The sequence below is a fragment of the Elgaria multicarinata genome, chromosome 2 (assembly GCF_023053635.1).
Source record: "Elgaria multicarinata webbii isolate HBS135686 ecotype San Diego chromosome 2, rElgMul1.1.pri, whole genome shotgun sequence".
NCBI classification, from domain to species: domain Eukaryota; kingdom Metazoa; phylum Chordata; class Lepidosauria; order Squamata; family Anguidae; genus Elgaria; species Elgaria multicarinata.
In genome coordinates, this window is record NC_086172.1 from 41,086,424 (window position 1) to 41,107,694 (window position 21,271).

Below are 21,271 nucleotides of genomic sequence, written 5' to 3' on the forward strand. Positions count from 1 at the left end.
CAACAAAGCGATGTATTTCTTTTGAATGTTCCCTGTGTATTCAACTACCTTCAGTTCTCTTTCAAATCCGTAGAGAATTGTGGATGTATAATACATTGTTAGGTGTTGAGGGCTGGATCTAAGCAATGTTAATATTTGGATGATGGTTAGCTACTGCTTATATGTCCTTGCTTCGTTTTTATCCTTATGAATTGTACTCGGGGGCATAATTTATATGAAAAAGTGGCATACAAATAAATTGATCATGGTGACTGTGGGACAGAGAAATTGCTATGTAATTAAATAATGCAAAAACAAAAAGAAGTTAATATTCAAATTCTTGCTTTAAAATCAATTCTGTGTTACGCATTAAAATGAAATCCATTTTACCTCTGCTTTCTCCTAGTATATCAGTTGCAACAAGAAGCTCCCCATCCTAGGAGAGTTACCTGCACAACTGAGGTGGGTACCATGAAAACTTTAAAAAAAACAAAAAACCCACTTCAGGCTTATTTGAATACTGAATACTATTCCTTAGTTTACAATCTACCTCTGCCTCGCCTCAGTGTAGCAGCAGAGCCTGTTGTTGTATGTGCTGTACCTTGATTTGTTTCCCTTGTAGCAACCATTCTGCAATGCTCCACAATGCCTCTGAATGATAGTATGTCAGGGGCATTGTGGGAAATGCAACTACTGCCAGGTAAGCCTTCCAGGGAGATGCACTACCATCGGAGGGGCATTGTGATGAGAGCCCTTTTAAGCCTGGAGCTGGCCCTGACTTTTGGATGTTTCTTTTTTAAAACATTAAACAGTATTCATCTTCTTTATGGTACCATTACATATCCCTCCACATGCCTTTCTGTGAATTTTGCAGCTCTGTCAAACATGAAGGACTGGACAGGAACAGGGAGAGAGTTAAATTTTCCATCTTCTCAGGGATGGTTGATGGTGGCATGTGAAGTAGCCAAATAACGTCATGTATTGATGCAATTTCCTGCATACAGATGTTTCTGGAATGGGCAGAGCCATGGGAAAGTGGCCACCACACTGGTCTGACAACTTAACAATGGGCCCCAACCCTCCCACCAAGATAAGACCCTGTTTTTGTCTGCCATATTGAAACCATGCGTAATTTTTCAAAACTGAAAGAAAAGCATTGCTTTACTTAGTATTTTAACAACCCTATAAATGTATATATTAAATAATCTTCAAGGCCCTTATTGTACCCTATCAGGGGCAAACATTTTCTTAGCATCCATGTCTGTGTTTTCTTAAAAATTAATAGCAGGTGAACGACAGAGAGCAATTTTCATTAGGACTGCAGAGTGTGGGGAGGAGAAGGGTTAACTCTTTTCCTCCCCACCACAATCGTGATGAAAATCACCCCACAACTGCTATTATTATGTCTACTTTGGACCTCTGTGGTACTTTCACTACTGAGATCTTTAAAACAAACACCAATGTTTTGATTTGCATCATTCTCAGGCCATCTATTGATTTGCCCATCTTATTAAATCAGGTACTCACTGGTTTAGGTAGAGGCAGCCATTAATTGTGTATGTGTGTGTAAGTAAGAGAGAGCAGGACCCACAGGATATAGATACACATACAATTATTAGAATGTAAACCAGTTGTATAACCATTTGACAACCAACCCTTCCCAGATATGGGGGCACCATATTTACAAACTCTGGAGTCTTGTGTTCATCTAGATCAGTGTGAGAAACCTGTGGCCCTCCAGATGTGGTTGGACTACAACTCCCATAATCCCTTATTAACCATGCTGGCTGGGGTTGATGGGAGTTGAAGTTCAACATATGGAGGGTCAGAGGGTGCCTACCCTGATCTAGATGATGTGTGTGGCCAAATGAATTTACTGTGATCTTGCAAAGGTGATCCGCATATGGAAACCAGGGGCTAATCTACACCAAGCAGGATATTGCACTATGGAAGCAGTATGAAAGCGGTATATAAAAGGCAGGAGCCACACAGCTGATTTATAGTGGTATTGAAGTGTAGTGACAACTGTTGGGGCCCATTGACACATACCACATACTGCTTTCATACAGCTGTATCCTGCTAGGTGTGGCTCTTGCCTTTTATACTGTGTACTGCCTTCATGCCACTTTCATAGTGCAATGTCCTGTTTGGTGTAGATTAGGCCCAGGTTCTATGCTTGGATTATCCTTCAAGATCTGATTCTCCATGGGATGCACTGTGGTTGATGTAGCATGTAAAGCTTCTTTCAGCACCAATAGTGCTGATCGCATGTTTGCTGTATCCAGGTGTCTCCTCCAGTTATCTTCAATGTGCAGATGATCAATGCTGTCTAATCTCTTTGGTGTTATAATAAAGTGAGGGAGAATGATATCTCGATCTAGTCTTTTCTCTCATCCTACTAGAGAAAATTGAACCTATTTAAAGTTACAAATTTAGTAGCTCGAATCACTATGTCAGTAGCTTTTTGTTTTTCAGGGAACAGTTTTCTTTTATCTATGCTACAGTAAGCTGCTGGATCACAGAGTAACATCAATTTCAATTTTTAATATGCTTCAGTGTGAGATTTGAGTTGTTATGATGCAGCTACAAAACACCATTCATGCTAAATAGGCACTGAAAATGATTAAAGTTTTAAATTTTATTGCAACACTTTCATCATGTACCCAAGGGAAGAGGAAATTAATCTTCAGAATGTGTTTGTCATTCTGACATAGCCTTAAATACAGGGGAGCATAGTACTGTCATGGCCTTAATAGCTTATACCGCTTAGATCACAAACAGGATTAATTTACTGAATTAAATAGGAGTGTCTTTATGCAGTTCTCTTTCATATGCCAGTTGCAGTTCTTCCAAATATGCCCTAAACCTCTAGCATGAAAAATACAGCTCTAACAGGTGTGAAGTAGTTCCGTGCTGTTAAAGAAAACACTGGTCTCTGCCAATATTGGTTTGGCAGGCATTTTAATATTTATCTAGCTAATGTTGATTCCTACTCATGAAGTTAAGAAGTGATCAGGAGAAATTAGCAGTTTTGCTTTGCATCCCATTAATGAATGTCCCAATAAGGTTTTTCTCTAGCATGATAATAAACATGTGCAACACAATCCCCTTTCCTTACTCTGAAGCTGAGATGTTAATAACAATGTAACAGAGGTTTCTCTTCATCAGAGTGACCCTAATAGTTCATAATCAGAGTGACCCAAATAGAGCCAATGTGGTGTAGTGGCTAGAGTGTTGGACTGGGAGTCGGGAGATCTGGGTTCTAGTCCCTACTCAGCCATGGAAGCTCACTGGGTAACTGTGGGTCAGACAAAGACTCTCAGCCCAACCCACCTCACAGGGTTGTTGCTGTGAGGATAAAATAGAGAGGAGGAGGATTATGTACACCGCCTTGGGTCCCTTGGAGGAAAAATGGCAGGATATAAATGTAATAAAGAAAGAAAGAAAGAAAAAAAGAAATGCTCCGATCCAGTTGAGGTTATGTGTGAGCACAGGTGCTGGTTTTCATGTGTGTATCTTTAGCTGGTTATGAGACCACATGCACCAATAGGTGTTGCATTCATATTTTCCTAGGCCCGAAAGATGTATCTTGGCACTTGGAGATCTGTGGCCCTCCAGATGTCTCTAGACTCCAAGTCCCATCAGCCCCCCCAGTGGCCATGGATTATGGGAGTTGTAGTCTAAGAACATCTTGGGAGCCAGTTTCTCTACCTGTGCTCTGCCTGACAGCTGGTGCACAGGCCTAATCTGCAACAGCTAATAGAAACCAAACAAGATAAAGGCTGTAAAGTATTTGACACTAAAAAGAACTTTGGGAGTGATTAAAGAAACTAAATGAAGTTCACAAGGCTGGGAAGTCAATCAACGGTTCTCATCACCAAGACACAGGCTCATTCACATTTAAACTATAAAATGATTTAATAATGATATAATGATTAATATATCAGTTGATACAACAGTGAGGGAGAAGCCAAACATTACAGTTTGTGTAGTCTTTCATTGGTTTAACACAGCTTAAGAGAAATAAAATATCATTGCCTGGTTGCCTGAAGGCAATTCTTACTTGCCATAGGCTGGTGATTATTGACAAGCTGACTTTACAGTGAAATAGAGAAGAATGTTAAGTGCAGAGTGCCAGTAAAGTTTTCAGATATACAGGATGTGTCTATAATTGCAGTAAAGCGGGATTGGTATGATACTGCATATCAAGAGCCTCAGTGTCTACAGCAGAGATTGCTGGCCATCCCTGTAGAACAGTGCTGGAAGATGTATGGCTTTGCAAGTGTTTTGGCCTACAACTCCCATCAGCCCCAGTCGGCATAGCCAATGGTAAGGGATGATGGGAGTTGTAGGCCAAAACATCTGGAGGGTTACAGGTTGCCCAGCATGCTGTGGAAGAAGAAGGTAGCATAATGCAATCTTCCCCAACCTTGTGTTCTCCAGATGTGCTGGACTGCTACTCCCATCATTGCATTTGGAAATTGCAGTGGATTACATCTGGAAGGTACCAAGCAGCATGCTTAGAATGTGTCAAGGTGCATATTAGAGAAATTTCAAAAAGCAGGCCTTCATATTATCTCTCCTTTATTTGGAATTCCATAGGAATTGAGGTCTTAGATCAGGAAGGCAATTAAAGTCATGCTTATTCAGAAATTGGATTTATGTATGTATTAGCCTGGGAGGTCCTGAAAGGTTCTGAGAAGCTTAGCAATGCAAATTTTGTCAAGATACCACCTGCTGTACACATATAATGGCTGTTAGGGTGTTTTTACAGTGCTTTTTATTCTCTCTGTCAGTTGTGTATGTTCTTATTACTGCAGATCGGCAAAAGTAAGGAAAGCTGTTTTAAAACAATTTAATTATAGCCAATCAATGATTTTAAGCTTCAGTTATGAAAATAGTTTTAGAGCTGTAAAATGGAGTGTTCTAATTTCAAACAGTAGTTTTCTGAGACAAGCACTTTCATATGTGAGGCTCAAATCACCTTTCAGCCTTTCTCATATTATTCACATAGCAGAGAGTTGTTTGTAATATGAGTGGGCACTCTGGAAAAGTAGATTTAAAATTTCCATTATAAATCAGGGTAACTCCATACTGGGCCAGTTCGCATGTCACCGTAAGCCATCATGAAAATAAGCCACAGTGGGATGATTGTTCATTTGCTAACAGATGATTAGGTGCTCTGCAGCTTACCATGGCTTGTTTCCCCCTCAGTTCTCCAGTCCACTCTGTGCATGTATTCCATGTCCTTTGCGGTTAGTCCCTCTCATATCCTCATCCCTTTGGAGTGAAATGTTTCCGCCTTCCTCCCCCACTCCGATCGCTACTGGTTTTGGGGACAGTTGTTCTGTTCACTATTTTAACTATTTTCACTGTTTCAGAAGTTCGCAATGGGTTTCTGAGTGGTTTGTAACCCACCCCAGCCACCCACCCCACTGGCTTTGGACGTCATGACACCCAAGGCCCAGTGAGGGCACTAACACTGATTACAAGGCTCACGACTGGCACACGTGGGATTGTGAGAACCGGATCAACAACAAGCCGTGGGTTCTCAGGCTGGCTTGTGCATGGCTAACAAACAGGGCTGAATCATCTGCGCCACGTTCGGACATCACGATAAGGTTTTTATCCCATCATGGCTTATTGTGTCATGAGAACCAGGTCACCGGTATGCAGCAAACATGACTGCTGTATGTACACTGGAGTGTAGATTGCGTACACGCATATCTTTAAACTACTGCGTGTGCATGTCCAAGGAGCCCAAATCATACTGTACAATTGTACAGTAGTGAGATGTTTGGTGATCTTCTGTTGTCAGTGTAATTGACCTTTTTGCTTTGGTTTTTTGATCTTTCAGCTGGCCTTTAGCTTGGGTTTCTCTAAAGGGCTTAAGAGCAGGGAGATGGGAAGGAGGGCTAGTACAATCTTCTCCAAGTAATTGAATTGTTAAGCTTATAAACACATCGGAAGCAACAGAAAGTGAAACCTAACTCAAAGAAACCTGGCATCATGGTAGGACGAATTAAATATTTTAATCTGCAGTAGGGGTTACGTCAGGTCCCAACATACGGTCCTTTATTTCTCTTTTGGAAAGGAGCAGTTCAGCCTAACCCCAACATGGTGCACCAGGTTGGGGAAGGCTGGAGCAGAGGATGTGTTACTTGGGGGTGCGGGACATCCCTAACACTGTTACAGTGCTGGATGACACTATTCGATACAGTAGAATTCACATGATCTAAATTTATTTATTTTATTTTTAATCTGCTCAATAACCAATGTTCTCTGAATAATAATCTGAAAAGATGGCAATATATTCCTCAGATGAGTCCATATACAGTGTAATTCTAGGTCCTGGCCCACCCATTAGAAATGGGACACTTACCTTGTGTTTCTTCTGTTGTCGCTTTAGCTCCAGACTGGCTGTGCATTTTGTGGGGCCTGAGGGGCAAGGGAAAATCATGAGATTGAGCATGTGGTCGTCCGTGTTGGGTGTAGAGCTCAAGCTGGCACCAGCAGGGAAGACCAAAGGCAGGCAATACTATTGCAGGTAGAAGATATCACAGGGCTATCCCTTATTCAGCTTGGTGCAATGGCTAGGCCTAAGCCATTTGTAAGCCTTCGCAAATATCACTTCTGTTTACTTGGCCTTCTTATTATCTGAGTGTGTGTAGAGATTTCCCCAGGTCATTTGGAAAAGTAAGGTTGTCTTGTGATTAAGGGAATCAGTCTGTGAGCGTTCTCTTGGGTGACACACATATCAGTATAGAGCGGCTTTAAATCAAATAACGGTGGAACTGAAGAATATTTCGAAGATGCTTAAGTATCAATCCAATCATAGTGTATTTTTTACAGTGGGAAGTTTACACTGAACCAGAGCTAGTCTCAGACAAAGAAACAAGGTGTCTTGTGGACACATTAATTTTATAGGAAGGAGATGGCATACCAGTGAAAATAAAATACTGATATCTCCTACTGATTTAATACCCTGATTGTAAAATGATTTTTTTTCAAGGCTGCTTTTTTTTTAAAGCCAGATGCTTCATTGCTGTTGCTTTGTTGTGGGTTTGTTCATGAGATATAAACACACATTTAAGATGCCCTTTTCTGTCACAGCTGGGCATCTCTCCATGAAGTTAAAATAATCTTAAGTGAAAAGATATCAAGTGAACCAAATGATTGAATTAATTAACATAGCTGCCCCCTTCTTGCTGCATAATAAAGCTTCGTCCTAATGCAGTGCTAATTACCAGCAAGCCCGAGTGAGCAGGAGCTGCAAGCAACCTTGTCCTAAGCAGCCCTTTGTAGATGGTCAAGAAGCAGTTGGGCGTATTTCCTGTTAAATTGGTTCCTGGAGAGGGGATCATGTGTACGAACATCGCCCTGTGTTATGTTTCAGCTACGCTAAATGAAACTGCTGTCTCAAGGCATTGTCTAATTTAAGATGTTATTTATGGTGACACCGGTCATCTGACCATGTATTGTAGCTGTATTTGCCTTGTGCCTTGTGTGTATCACTGCCATAATTAGACTTGCGTTCTGCCAATGGAGCATTGCTTCTGTTGTTTCTTCATCACCTTTTACAGGGCTTTATCTGCATCAGGGCTGGCACCAGGTTTGAGGAGGGCCCGGGCAAGGTTTCCTCTGGAGGGGCCCCCAGCGCTACTTTTGTGGACCTTCCAAAGCTTACTATGGGGCACAGGGGGCAGATACTATTATTATTATTATTAATAATAATAATAATAATAATAATAATAATAATAATAATAATATCCTGCCTTTTCCCCAGTACTGGGACTCAAGGCGGTTTACAAGATTAAAACATGTACAATTAAACATATAAATATGAATTGCAAAAGTTAAAATAGAATTAAAACTACAGTAAAATTAAAAACATGTCAAAAATAAAATTAAAACTGTAACAGGTTAAAAGGGGGGATCCAATACATTAACACAGGTCCGGTATAGTTCCAGAAGCCTGCTGGAACAAAAAAGGTTTTGCCTGCCTCTGAAACTGTAGCACAGAGGGAGCTGAAAGCAGTGCAGCACCAACCACCGGTGCTCCCTTAGCCCAGTGCTGTGAAGAGAAGTGCCGCCACCATGTACATTGATGGTGCTATATAAATAAATAATAATAATAATAATCTTCATCACTCCTATCACTGCCCCAACAATAGTTTACATGGGGAGGCGGCCCAGAAGCATTGGAGATAATGAGATGGTGGTGACTAGCCAACTGGACTGTGCTTTTCTTGTATATTTCCTGGTGACAGCCACAGTAGGCCCTCCGGGGTCCAATGAGCCCTGGCATTTGCCCCACCATGCCAGTTGCTGAGACCAGGATTGATCTGCACAGCAACCCCCTTCTGAAGTAGTTCATGAATATTGCCATTTTAGAGATAGGGAAGCTGAGGCTGACTTGTTGCCTCTTTCAGCAAAAGAAGTACTTAAAAAGAAAAAAAAGAGACCGTTCATGTGAACTACTTTCTCCAGTCCTTAACTAAGCCCTCACATCCAATTTCAGAATATATACGTGCATCCATATCCATTTTACCAGAGTTAGGCAATGTCAGGCTTGTCTGCTGTTTCCAGCTCACTAAGGCTTCTCCATACATAGATGTACGGTCATATGCACACAGATTCTCCCTACATATCCTCCACTTGTTCCCTGGAATGACCAGACTGCAGGTGACTCATTGCACAGCGGCAGCTCAGACCTGCAAAAGCCAGAAGGAAAGCCTGACTTGTGTAGTGTACACCTGTGCTATGCTGTGGTGGTTCTCTTCTTTGAATGCTACCACAGTACACCCAGGTTTTAGAACAGAAGCACAGGATCTTTCGTTGAGGAGGGGTACATTGCACTTCTGAGAAAACAAGTACACGTGTTTTCTCACACAGACCTTAACCCTTCACACAAATTCACACATCTTCCATTCTCTTCCCCCCCCTTTTCCACAGACACATTCCCTTCTCTTCATCAGCATAAATACATTTGCGCAGCAGCTTCAAAGGCAATGGCTATGCTACCTCCAGGACCAGGCATGCCAGGGTGGTGGTTGTGGGGAGCAGAGGGAAAGGCTTCTTGTCCTCATGTCCTGCTTGTGGTGAAGTCATCTGGTTGGCCACTATAGAAATGGGATGCTCGACTAGATAGGTTTTGGCTTGATCCAGCAGGGCTGTTCTTATGTTCTTAGAAGACATTTGGGGCTGCAGAGGACTCCCTTTCTTCTATGTTGCTTGCTTTCATTTGTTCTATTTTGTTTTTATCTATTGGAGGGATCCCCTTGAGCCTACCTGATCCTGCCTGGATCAGATAGGGCTAATCAGTACCCACTGTAGTCTCCAGGCAAGTGTATACACAATATGTGCAATAAGAACATAAGAGGAGCCTTTGCTGGATCAGACCAAGGGGCCATCTAGTCCAGCATTCTGTTCACACAGTGGCCAACCAGCTCTCCTCTCAACCAAGAACCCACAAGCAGGACATGTTCCCCAGCAACTGGTATATATAAGTTTATTGCCTCTGATACTGGAGGTAGCACATAGCCACCAGGGCTATGTGATTTACATTGTTGCTTACTATCAGTTATTTACATTGTGGCTTACTGATGGAAATTGCATAATCTCCCACATGCAAGTGATTTCTATAAAAGAAGTAAAGTGTGAAGAGACCCTTAATTATATACAACAGGGGTTCTTAATCTGGGGTTAAGGGGGTCCGTGAAAGTCAAATAAATTTATTCTTACTTTGTGTATGTCATACACTGTATGAGGCAATCAATTTTCAATAAAATAAAGTATATTCATTGTATGTAAAGTTGTGTTTATGTGCTTATGTGCATTTTTCTAGGGAGGGCGTCCATAGCTTTCACCAGATTTTCAAAGGGGTCAGTGACTCAAAAAAGGTTAAGAACCACTGATATACAAGATTTCTGTGAAAAACATTATAGTATCCAACTTGGACAATTTTTAGTTTATATATTAAATGAAAAAGCCTTTCCTTTGTTTTTTGTCTTCATAATTGAAATGGGCTGCTTTGTAGTAATTCAGTAAAATTTCTTACATATTAACAGTTGAAGAAATGATAAAGCTTTAACTTTGTTCAGCTAATCAGAAGAAAAACTATGAAATAAATGAAAATAACTTTTTATGACAGATATATTGCTGAAGTAAATTGTTACTCCTCTTCTCTTTTTCAATAGGTAGAGAACAGGCCAAAATACTATGGACGAGAGTAAGTAATATGCTGCTGTGAGCTAAGGGCAGCTATTAAATACAGTAAAAATATAAAAACTGTGCCCCAAACAGGTTACTGGGCTCGTAAAATATCTCAATTTGTCTTAACAGGATTCAGAAGCTATATACAGAGATAAGATTATTTTGTAATTCACTTGTGGTTTCAACAAAGGCAATCTTATTTGACCATGAATAGGTCACAGAATGAAATGTTGACACCCTCAGTAGTCAAGTGAGATTTCTCTGCAGTTCTGATGACAGGCTACCCATTTTGGACTTGGACCTAGAGCAAAGTGCTTTACTTCACAGATTTTCCAGGTTCCATTGGCAAAATCGATACTAATAAAATAAAATGCATTGAGTTATGTTTTAAGAAAAAGTGGGGGGGGGGGAGAGAAAAAGAAAATCTCAGTAAGCCTTCCTTCAGTTTTGTTCCTTTTGAGAGTGGGTAGAGAAATTTACAGCCAATTTGTTTTCACGCTTTACAATGAAATTGGGAAGCAAATGATAAGGGACGTTCTTAGGTATCCCTGGATTGGCACCATCCAGTCTTAACGTAAGCGAGCAAGTCATAAGAAAACCCTTAATTTATGTATTTTTCAGTGGAACAAAAACAGGGTTGTTTTGTTTCTTACCTCTAAATGTGTAGTTTGTTCCTTTGGAATTCATGAGTTCACAATTGCCTATTTGGTGTTTGATTCAATACTGAATAATTGTAGTTTGTTGGCTGGGTGTGGGAATACAGTATCTTCTTCAGAGTAATTTGAAGCTGCTGAAGTGAATTACGGCCTTTAAAGTTCTCAAAGGGGACTTATACATTCAAAAGTGTAGTTAATTCGAGTTAACAAAACCAAGTAACAAGGAATTCGAACTTGCATTCGTTGAAATAAGGTACAATGTTAGCAGCTTAGGGTCATTTTATCCAGTTGGCAAAATCATGTTGGAAAGCTTCTCCCCAGTTGTAGCTCTGCTGCTTCAAGCTGGAGGCAGCCTGTTTTCAGCGCTACTCTCACAAAGGATATAAAATGTTATTGCACGTAGGAAAATAGCATCTTGGGAGAAAGTTAGGAGGAGAGCTAGTGGCGTTGCACCATATTGCCTACAGAGCTCCATGGCTGAGGGAAGGTTTAAATCAGGGCGTAGCTACCCAAAATTCTGCTCTGTGTACGTTGGGCCACAATACTTTTGGTTAGAGCCAATTTGACTCTCGGTGTTTCCTTGTACCATTTCTTAAGGCTTACGGCATTATTCTTTTGCGCTATGTCCCAGAGCGAATATAAATAACAACATGGTTTCAGTCCACCCCATAGTATATTGCAATTGCAATATGAGCACAGTTTAGTGGATGTCAACATTCACATGTGGCAGCTGACAATCCCAGACAGCTTTTGTGATTGTCAGCACTCCCCGGTGTACGTTCCCACTTGTTGGACATAAGCTGACTATCTCATTGAGGGGACTGTCAACGTTCACTGGGTGTATCTCTGAAAAGTTGAATGTTCATAAAATTAATCTGGGATTGTCAACTTTCACATGTGAATGTTGACATTTGCCACATGTGGCATTCACTGTGACATGTATATTTAGAAAAACATATGATGACAATAATGACATGTTGCTTTTTATGACAAATCCTCTATTTGTTCTTGGAGAGAGAGCAAAATTACCTTGGGGGAGTTTGCATGCTATTGGGACAAATATATGTAAATTATGTGAATTAATATAGCAATTATTATACAAATTTAAGACCTGTCCATAGGGTCTTGACTGTCTCATTGTTGAGAAGTATGTGCAATGTTAATGTTTGATGAGAAGCTATATAAGATAAGATTGGCATCTTTCTGTAATTCAATCTGCTAAATTCTCTCTCTCCCTCTCTCTCTCTGAGTGTGTGTGTGTGTGTGTGTGTGAGAGAGAGAGAGAGAGAGAGAGAGAGAACACATTAAGACATACCAGCTGGGAAAAAAGTCAAGCTAACCACATGCCAAATAGAGAAATTAACACAACTGTTTTCAGGACTGTCTTTAGTTTATTATGTGCTGCTTTATTTTTTTTAAAAATTAAAATGTGAAAGGCTGAGAGTGTTTTTGTTTGTTTTATGAGTTTTTCTTTTGTAAAAACATTTTTGCTTTGTGCTGATCAAGATGGTCTTTGTTCTTCAGGTTTCATGGGATGATATCAAGAGAAGAAGCAGATCAATTATTGAGTGTAGCAGAGGGAAGTTACCTTATTCGTGAAAGCCAACGGCAACCTGGAACATACACTTTGGCTTTAAGGTTGGTAATTAATATTTAATTTTTAGACTATTAGAATATTTATGAGCACTCTTGGGGGTGGTATCATTAGCTGTTTGCTAATTTAATTTATGCAACTTCTTGAAATAGTTAAGATTTAACTGAGTTTCATTATTATGGCCTAGTTGTAGTACTTTTAAAAAGTCCTTTAAGTTAACAGGCAACTGAAATACTGGAGCACTGTAAACACTGTTCAAGTGTTTGCTTTAGATCTTCTTCTCATTTTACCTCTCCCTCTGATTCCACTCCCTTCACCACTCCTCCCTCTTCATCTCACTCAGACTGTCAAAATTTAGATTGTAAGCTCCTTGGGGCAGGAACTCTTCCTCCCCTCCCTTGCATTATTCCTTAAAAGCATAACACACAATTATGGTGCTGTACTGATGATCAGAGAAATAGTTCTGACATTTGACCACATTTGTTTTTTTAAAAAAGAGAAGACTAAAAATTAGACAGCTCTGAGTCATAGGAGTGTGTTTGCTGAGCATGAGAATCTCTCAATTGCTTTTTGATATAATTTAATTAATACATGGAAAGAGGCCTGTGCATGTTGCTTGTCTGTTTCCATAGTCATTTAACACTGAACCACTAAACCATGATTTACATCACCTTCTTTAAAAACCTGTTAAACTGTCTTACTTTTGTCAGAATGGCTGAAGTGTTTTGACTAAGCAATCCAATCCAGTCCATTGACCAATTTGCAAGTTGTATACTCTTGGCTCTTAAATCCTTCTATTATGAATAGATCTTCTTCGTCATCGCCTTTTTCCTGAAACTTGCTATTTATTGAAATTGAAGTTATTCACTGATAGAACAGTTAGTTTAAATCATCCTCAGCCATATTGTTGAAATTGCCATAATCCAGTAATGCAAACTTTCTTAAAGTAAGTTACTGCAACCATTCTCGTGCATATCCTGCCCTTGAAAAACAATATTTTTGAATTGGTGTATTGCATAATTCAAGAGTCTCCAACCTTTTTGGGTCCATAGACACATTTGGAGCTTTGATAAAATGGCATGGGCACCACCACAAAATGGCTGCTTTGGGAGGCGTGGTAAGTCACAAGATGGCTACCACCAGAAGTATGGCCAGCCACAAAATGCTAAGAATTTTTCAGATCTAGTAAATCAGAAATGGATCATTATGGATTTGAGTGGTTTTTACATGGGATGCTGCATAAAACCACCACCTAATTAAAGCTGAGGGTTGAAAAACAAATAGGAAATAAATGAGAACGGAAAATGATCAGCCATAATACTCAGCAATAGTCTCTTTTAACTACTTGTGGGCAGGGACTACAGCAATTACTGCTACTCTCACCTGTATGAAACAGCTGTTAAACGTTTCTCCATTTTTTCGCTCTCCCTGCCTCCCTCCTTCCTCTCAACCCCTCTTCCAGCTCCTCATAATCATAGAGTTTGCAGACAGTGCCTGCCACACAACAGGCCCCTTTCCTCTGCCCTCACTTGGTCAGTCCTGCCAAGCCTAAGGAAGTAAGGAGCGAGACATTTACTAGCCGATGCAGCAGCAGCAAGGCAGGGAGAGAATGAAAGAGGCGTCAATGCTCTCTGCTCTTACCCATGGCCACTGAACCCCCACCCACCCCAATCCCCTTTTCTCTTCCCTCTCGGCTCAGTTTGCAAAGTTCCCTCCAACCACATGCAAAGCTACACAGCTCCTGAATGCTGCAAGTTGCGAAGGCCCACCTCACAAACAGCAGAGCCCCTCAATGCTGCTGCATGGCGCCAAATGGACAGCAAGCCTCGTGTGTGCTTCCAAGTAGTGACAGCAAGGGAGGAGGAAGTCAGCAGTAACTCCACAGCAGCATTCAGCCTTGTTACTGAGCAGCAGGAAAGCCCACCAGAGTCAGAACCTCCTCCATGAAAGAAGCCCCTGGCATCGGGAAATCCTCCTTCTTTCTCTGTCCATCCCACAGGAAGGGAAAGTGAAGAGAGAGAGAGACATGCTATCCCTCGCTCCTCTCCCCATCCCCAATGACATAGCCGCCACCGTGCTTCTTACCCTCCAGAGAAAAAACACGTTTTCTTTAAGCTGCGCACAGCTTTGGCGACAGTGGAAACATTGGCAATTTGCAGCTGATCTGGCAAACTTGCATGCCAGGAGGAACCCTACAGCAGCCCGTGAGTTCTGGGTAACTTGTTACCTTTGCCAGCAAGCCATTCTGGCTGGTTTCGCACAACACAAGAAGCCATGCTTCAGGGGGTAATTATGCTAATCCCACCAGGGAGGGGATGAAAGCCATTGTAGCTTATTTCCCTTCCGTGATCCTGCGAACCAGGTCATTGTCTGTCTTTCTGATACACAGCAGTCTTAAAAATAAAAATTGGCACACAAAGTAATTGAATGGAGTTGCTTTGAAACAATGTTCAGATATCAAACACACACACACACACTATATGAAAATTATGCACAAGGTTTTAACATAAATGCTTGCTAGCTATGTTTCACTCAAAGATATTTGTGACATCTGTCAGGATAAAAAATTTGATTCATTTTGGAGGGGAGAACTTAATATTTATTGGCGAAGGGTAGCTGTATACTGCATACAATGAAGTACAATCCGAACCCCTGCACCAGCAAACCAGTATTCACTATGAAGCATAATTTATGATTATGTAGTGTGGAGTGTAGGTGAGCCAGTGTGGTATAGTGGCTAAAGTGTCAGACTGGAAGTCGGGAGATCCGGGTTCTAGTCCCCACTCAGCCATGGAAACCCACTGGGTGACTTTGGGCCAGTCACAGACTCTCAGCCCAACCTACCTCACAGGGTTGTTGTTGTGAGGATAAAATGGAGAGGAGGAGGATTATGTACGCCGCCTTGGGTTCCTTGGTGGAAAAAAGACACGATATAAATGCAATAATAATAATAATAAAATAATAAAGTGTAAACCACCTGAGAAGGGGCACTGCTGTGGCACTACAATACATTGTGAACACTGTTATCAGGCACTGAACACACACATGTGAAGCAGCTACAAATCTGCATGTTTGAATCCTGTAATCCTCAGGAGTTTTGAGACAGGCATGGCATTCCTTGGCAGTCATGTCAATGAGGAAATGACTTCCTGAGAATAGGAAGCTCAAAAACCTTGCTATAGTGTATTGAAATCTTTGTCCCACTCCAAGACTAATGAGTATTACTAGAAAATAAGGTTCCCTCTTCATCCCAACAGTTAAAGCTGCAGGAGCCCTGCCGTCTTTTGTATCACTCTAGTATAGTATAGTATAGTATAGTATATAGTATACCTAGAGTGATCAGATACAAAAGAGGGCAGGGCTCCTGCAGCTTTAGCTGTTGTGATGAAGAGGGAATTTCACCAGGTGCTGCATGCATACAAATGACACCTGCTGAAATTCCCTGTTCTATACGACTGTTAAAGTTACAGGAGCCCTGTCCTCCTTTCCATAGGGTCACCCTACAAATAGGTTTCTCTCTTTCTCTCTATCTCTATCTATTTTCATGGTCTCCACATTTTTCAGGAACTGCACCAGATGAATTTGATGATAAAAGTCATGCTGGAATTTCTCCATCTGCCCATCATCTTGTCACACTTCTCCTGAATAAATGAACTATAAACCTTGGCACCAAGCTTTTGACTCATTGCAGGCATCCGAAAGCTTCATTTGTTACTCACAAATAAGTCATTGGCTATTATGTCATGAGTGCTCATAGGCAACCACCTATTTCATCCAATGTATTTCACTCGGTACGGCACTGATTGAATTCCAGTTGCTGAGGAACAACAGTGGGGGAGAGGGCTTTTGCATTTATGCCTGGCATGTGGACTTCCCAGAGGCCACTGTGGGTGGGAAGCAGGAACCTTGAAGACTTTTGCTCTTGTGCACAAAGTGGGCTGGAAATGGTATACGTACATCGCATTACCTCCCTGATACTATTCCTTGCATTGTAGGATAAATTGTGTGAAAGCAGCCCTGAGGGCTTTCTTGATTTCTCTCATTTTTCTTTTTCTTGCATGCTCTAGTTGAACTATAAATATTTTTGATCTTTGAGCATCACTTGTCTCCTACAGCTGGAATCTCCAACTTTTCTAACGTGCCTTTCCTTCCTGATAGGAAGGAAACAGCAGGCATCTGTTTTCTTTCAACTTCAGTTGAGTGTTTCACCCCTTCCCCCTACTTCACCCTCTGCCTGAGCTCAAAGTCTTCTGTTTCCATTAATCATGACATTACCTTTCCTTGCTTGCTGCAGGTATCCCTGATCCTTTTCCTGTGGCTGGTGTTAAAAGTTTATCAGTTGCTGGGGCACATGAGTGGGAGGGTACTTTTGCAATCATGTCCCTCTTGTGGGGCTGGCCAGCGTGGGAGAGAGGATGCTGGCTTTTGGACAGATCCATCACAGCTCTTCTTAATGTTCATATGGTAAGAACATAAGAAGAGCCCTGCTGGATCAGACCAAGGGTCCATCTAGTCCAGCACTCTGTTCACACAGTGGCCAATTAGCCATCGGCCAGGGATGAACAAGCAGGACATGGTGCAACAGCACCCTCCCACCCATGTTCCCCAGCAACTGGTGCACACAGGCTTACTGCCTGTCTGGTGCACACTGGTAACCTCTCTTCTAGTTAATGCGATGTTCACCAGCACAGAAGTAAGCCTAATTTTACCTCTAAATAGTGCTTCTTGGACTTTTAATGGCACTTATTGCAGTTCTCTACCATTTACTACACTGGCAGAAGTAAGGTTTAGTTTTGCCAGCTAAACAGCACATCCCATTAACGCTGAATGTTTGACTTTCCCCAGTTGGTCCTGGACATTTCTCTTTTTCTGTCTTAATTTCTGAAAGTCATCAGGCCTGGTTCTTGAAGTATATTTGATCTTCATATGTTCCTTATCTAGCTTGAACTGCTATTCAAGAAATAGGTTTAATGTCAGAATTCTTTAGATTTAAGTGGCAGATTTAAAGATATGAATGGTGGGGAAATCTGGGATATCCTTTATCCATGTTTGTGGCACTAGATAGCTTCTTCTTTTTTAAAAAATAGAAATCCATCTGCCGCAGTAACAGAATTATAGGCTGACAGTAGTTAGTAAGAAACGGTGCGAAGTAGTAAGAGATGGTGAGAACACCCAGTAGTCTTTTCATACCTACACAAGCTTAACTTAAAGCACTTGGATGCCTATTTCTCTCCCCATTGCTTTTCAAACATAATTTCTGAAAATAGAATTTATAAAGTTTTTGTGTCCTTCTTTTTTTGTTTTTAAAGCTTTGCTTTTATTAAGCAATTATGAGTAACCTAACCACTGGAAAATCATCTTTGACTCTCACCAGGCCTTCTCTGTTATGTCCTTATATTTTGGGTTTTGTGAACGTTATTGCTTTTGTTCTTTTATATCTAAGATATCTCGTTTGAACATCTAATCCTATGCAGAATTAGATAAGTTTAAACCCACTGATTTTTCCATTAAGGTACTTTGATAGCTGTATTTGGAGTATCAATAGAATGTACTGAACCACTAAAGCAGCAGGACCTGGTAATGGCAATCTTTTTCTTTGGTTATCTCATTTAGATTTAACTGCTTTATAACACCAGAAACATAACGCTATCAAGCTGTGTGAATATTTTGGACATTTCTGACTCTGGTGTTTCTGGAGCTCATTTGCATATATATGATGCTCTGTCCAGATATCCCGGCAGTCCTGCATAGCAATGTCTTAACACAAATAGAACGGAATGCAAGACAAGCAAGGAATCTTCCTTCTACCATACTTTCCTTTAGTGGTCCTACTGAGTTCTAAACTCTCCCCTATTCTGTTCTTCCTGGTTCCATGTTTGCAACCTGTATGAATGAGTTAACTGAGATGGTGAATAGCGCGCACTACTTTTAACCCTAGGGAGGGCATGAACACAACAACAGTTGAAAAGGTTTCGGTTCTAGTGATCTTTCAGGTTAAGAACTTGATTTATCAGTGTTCCTGGAAGTCTAGAATGTCATGGTAGCAGAAGCATTCTTACATATTTACATCATAAGAAAGCAGATACCCTCAGGATAAATTGTGGTGTGTTACACATGGTGCTGTCCTGAAATGACTGGATAAAACTTCTGTTTATGGTAAGGACAAAGCACATTTCTTCCAGCAGTCCACTGTCTGATATTTTTACTCTTGGTTTTATAGTTGTATATTGCAGTGTGTTTTTGTGAGGAATATGTTGTTTTTCCATTGATTTATATTGTAAACAATATTGAGCATTGTGGCAAGGCAAGGTAAAAATGTTTTAACCAATAAACTCAAGAGGTGGATTTTTGCCTATGTTGGCTTGGGCCCTATATACATAAGACACTACTTCAGCCACTATGTCCCATTGCAATATTTTCAGTATTCTATCTCTGCACATTAAGTGTTTACACTTTTCCCAGTGGATGAACAACAATCCTGCAAAGCCCAAACATAAGCATCTTCTCAAAGTACTGTACACAATTTATTTTGAAGATTGGTTTTCAGTGAGGGGTATGTTGCAGCTTTTATATATAGTAATTTCAATATATAATAATTTTAGGCTTTAGTAAGGTTTGATTAGAGATATGAAGGGCTGGGGAGAAAAACAGAATCAGAGGGGGGAGGCTTTTCCAAATTTCCCAAAAATCCTTGGGGGGGGGAAATGGAGGGGGGGGTTAATTCCCATCTCCATTTCCTCTCCATCCTTTTTTCCCAGGCCTTCACATTTCTAGGTTTGATTCGATTTTGTATTACAACAGTGGCACAGTGCTGCATTAAAATACACCACCCAGCTGAAAACAGCCATGGCAGATAATCCAAATAGATTCTCTCAGTTAAAAGCAAATCAACAAGCACAAGGTTGTATGTCAAACAGTGGTGTTTACTAACCTAGATGAGCAAGCCTAATGGTGCTCTCTTGAAATCAGTGGGATTGCATATGTGCAAATGGTCACTGGTATTTGTTGTGCGGCTCATAGATTTCAGTCCAGCGTGTAATAGGGGTGAATTATGGGCTTCAAAGTGAAAATCATAGAATGAAAGAGAGTGGGTTTTCCTCAAAGAAAATAAAACTTGGGAGGAATGTTGAAAATAAGTCATTAACACCCCCCTCCAATATAGGGGGAAGGAATACTTGTAGCTTCATATGTTGTTGGGTGGTGTTTTAAGAAAAGATTGTTCATTAATATTAAATAAGAGCATTGTCAGTCAGTTCTCTACATCCCAGAAGCAAAGTTTATTAAAGAAGAAGAAAAACACTAGCCAAAGCAAATTATTTCACATGTATCTACGAGTGCAAGTGAGCATAAAAGTGAGCCGAATACATTGTAATGTAAATCCAAAATTCCTTACAGCTAAAAGGGACTGTAAATTCCTAATTAATTCCAGAGGGTATTAAATCTGCCTTTAAAAGCAGCTAAACAGTAGGGCCTGCTTAATGCCAAGACCTATGACAGATGATGGCAACAATAAGACATCATCCCCAGTGTCAATTTTGTGGTTGGAAACTGGTTTAATTAGGACAAAGATGAAAAGGAAAGCAAGGAGGAATTGTACTGGGTGGTAGGCGTTGAAATGCAGGAGCACTGTGTTCTTTTGAGACGATAGCTGCTGCAGCAGCAGCAGCAGCAGCACAGTGTTTAGCTGGTTACCATGGTTTCCTTTCTTGCAAGTCCTGTTGTTGCATTATCAGAAACACAAGGAAAATAAGGCATTGCAACGTGGAATGGCAAAGCTAACTTGATTGGAAACTTAATTTCAAATCAATGAAGAAATGTTAAAGGCATTTAAATATAGGGTGTATATTTGAGGAGAGATGAGAGAGAGTGTGTGTGAGTGAGTTTTCATTTGGATTAATTTTCATTTCTCAGGTGCTTCCTGTCAGCTGAGTTCCCCATGTGACATGGGATGTTTCCAAACAGTGTAACTGCTGAGGAGAAAAGAGTCAGTGAAGGAGGGCTAGCTGTTGGTTGAGTAACAGTTTTCTTTGGCTGTGGCAGGAGGTGGCTGGGCAGCTCTCTTATGTGGAGCCTAGAAATACTGTGGGCTATGTGCCCCTGGGGGAGGAGTGTGTGAGAGAGGCATAAGCACTTGTAAGAATGGGTTTGAGAGCAGAGTTCTGCCAAGGAGGTAGAATAGCTGAAGGAGAGGGGACAGAGCAGCTTTCCCCAACCTGGTGTCCTCCAGATGTGTTGGACTGCAGCTCCCATCATTCCCAGACACACTGGCTGGGAATGATGGGAGTTGCAACCCAACACATCTGGAGGACACCAGATTGGGGAAAGCTCGAATCAAGAATAGCCAAGCAGTGAGCAAAGGACTGGGAACGACAGAGAAGACGAGCAGAGGTTTGATGGAAGGGAGGGGGCAAAGTCATGGCTGAGTGCTGAAAGGCATGGTCTTGTGTCACATGATACAGCAATCTTGCTGAAGTTAAATAGGTAGGTTCAGGGTATGGCCAGACCCACCTGGGAACTCCATGTATGACGCCTTGAGTTCCGTCATGGAAGAAAGGCAGGCTAAGTCCAGTTAAATATACCGAGCCTAGGAACAGGACTGGTTGCACACTGTGGTGGTGGTGGGAATGGATAAGTACGGGTCATGTGGATTGGATAATCAATGAAGTAGGGATCACAAGCCTCCTAGTATAAATGATCTATTTTTTTTAATGCAGCTACAGCATAGTCCAGTGGATGTGGCTTCAGATCTGTACGTTGGGCATTAATGTCAATAGCCTCTGACTGTAGTGCTCTAATGAAATCTATTGATTTTTCTAGCTTGTGAGAT

At 41.1% G+C, this 21,271-nt stretch overlaps 1 protein-coding gene across 2 annotated transcripts in view; it reads left to right on the forward strand.

Annotated features, from left to right (window-relative positions):
• The window catches only part of CHN1 (chimerin 1), a 112,442-nt gene that overhangs the window by 32,485 nt on the left and 58,686 nt on the right, over positions 1 to 21,271 (forward strand). For both annotated transcript variants that reach the window (XM_063116347.1, XM_063116346.1), the window contains 3 exons: positions 386 to 441; positions 10,179 to 10,210; positions 12,375 to 12,488. In XM_063116347.1, the coding sequence (XP_062972417.1) occupies positions 386 to 441; positions 10,179 to 10,210; positions 12,375 to 12,488 (202 nt within the window). The remainder of the gene's footprint in view (positions 1 to 385; positions 442 to 10,178; positions 10,211 to 12,374; positions 12,489 to 21,271) is intronic.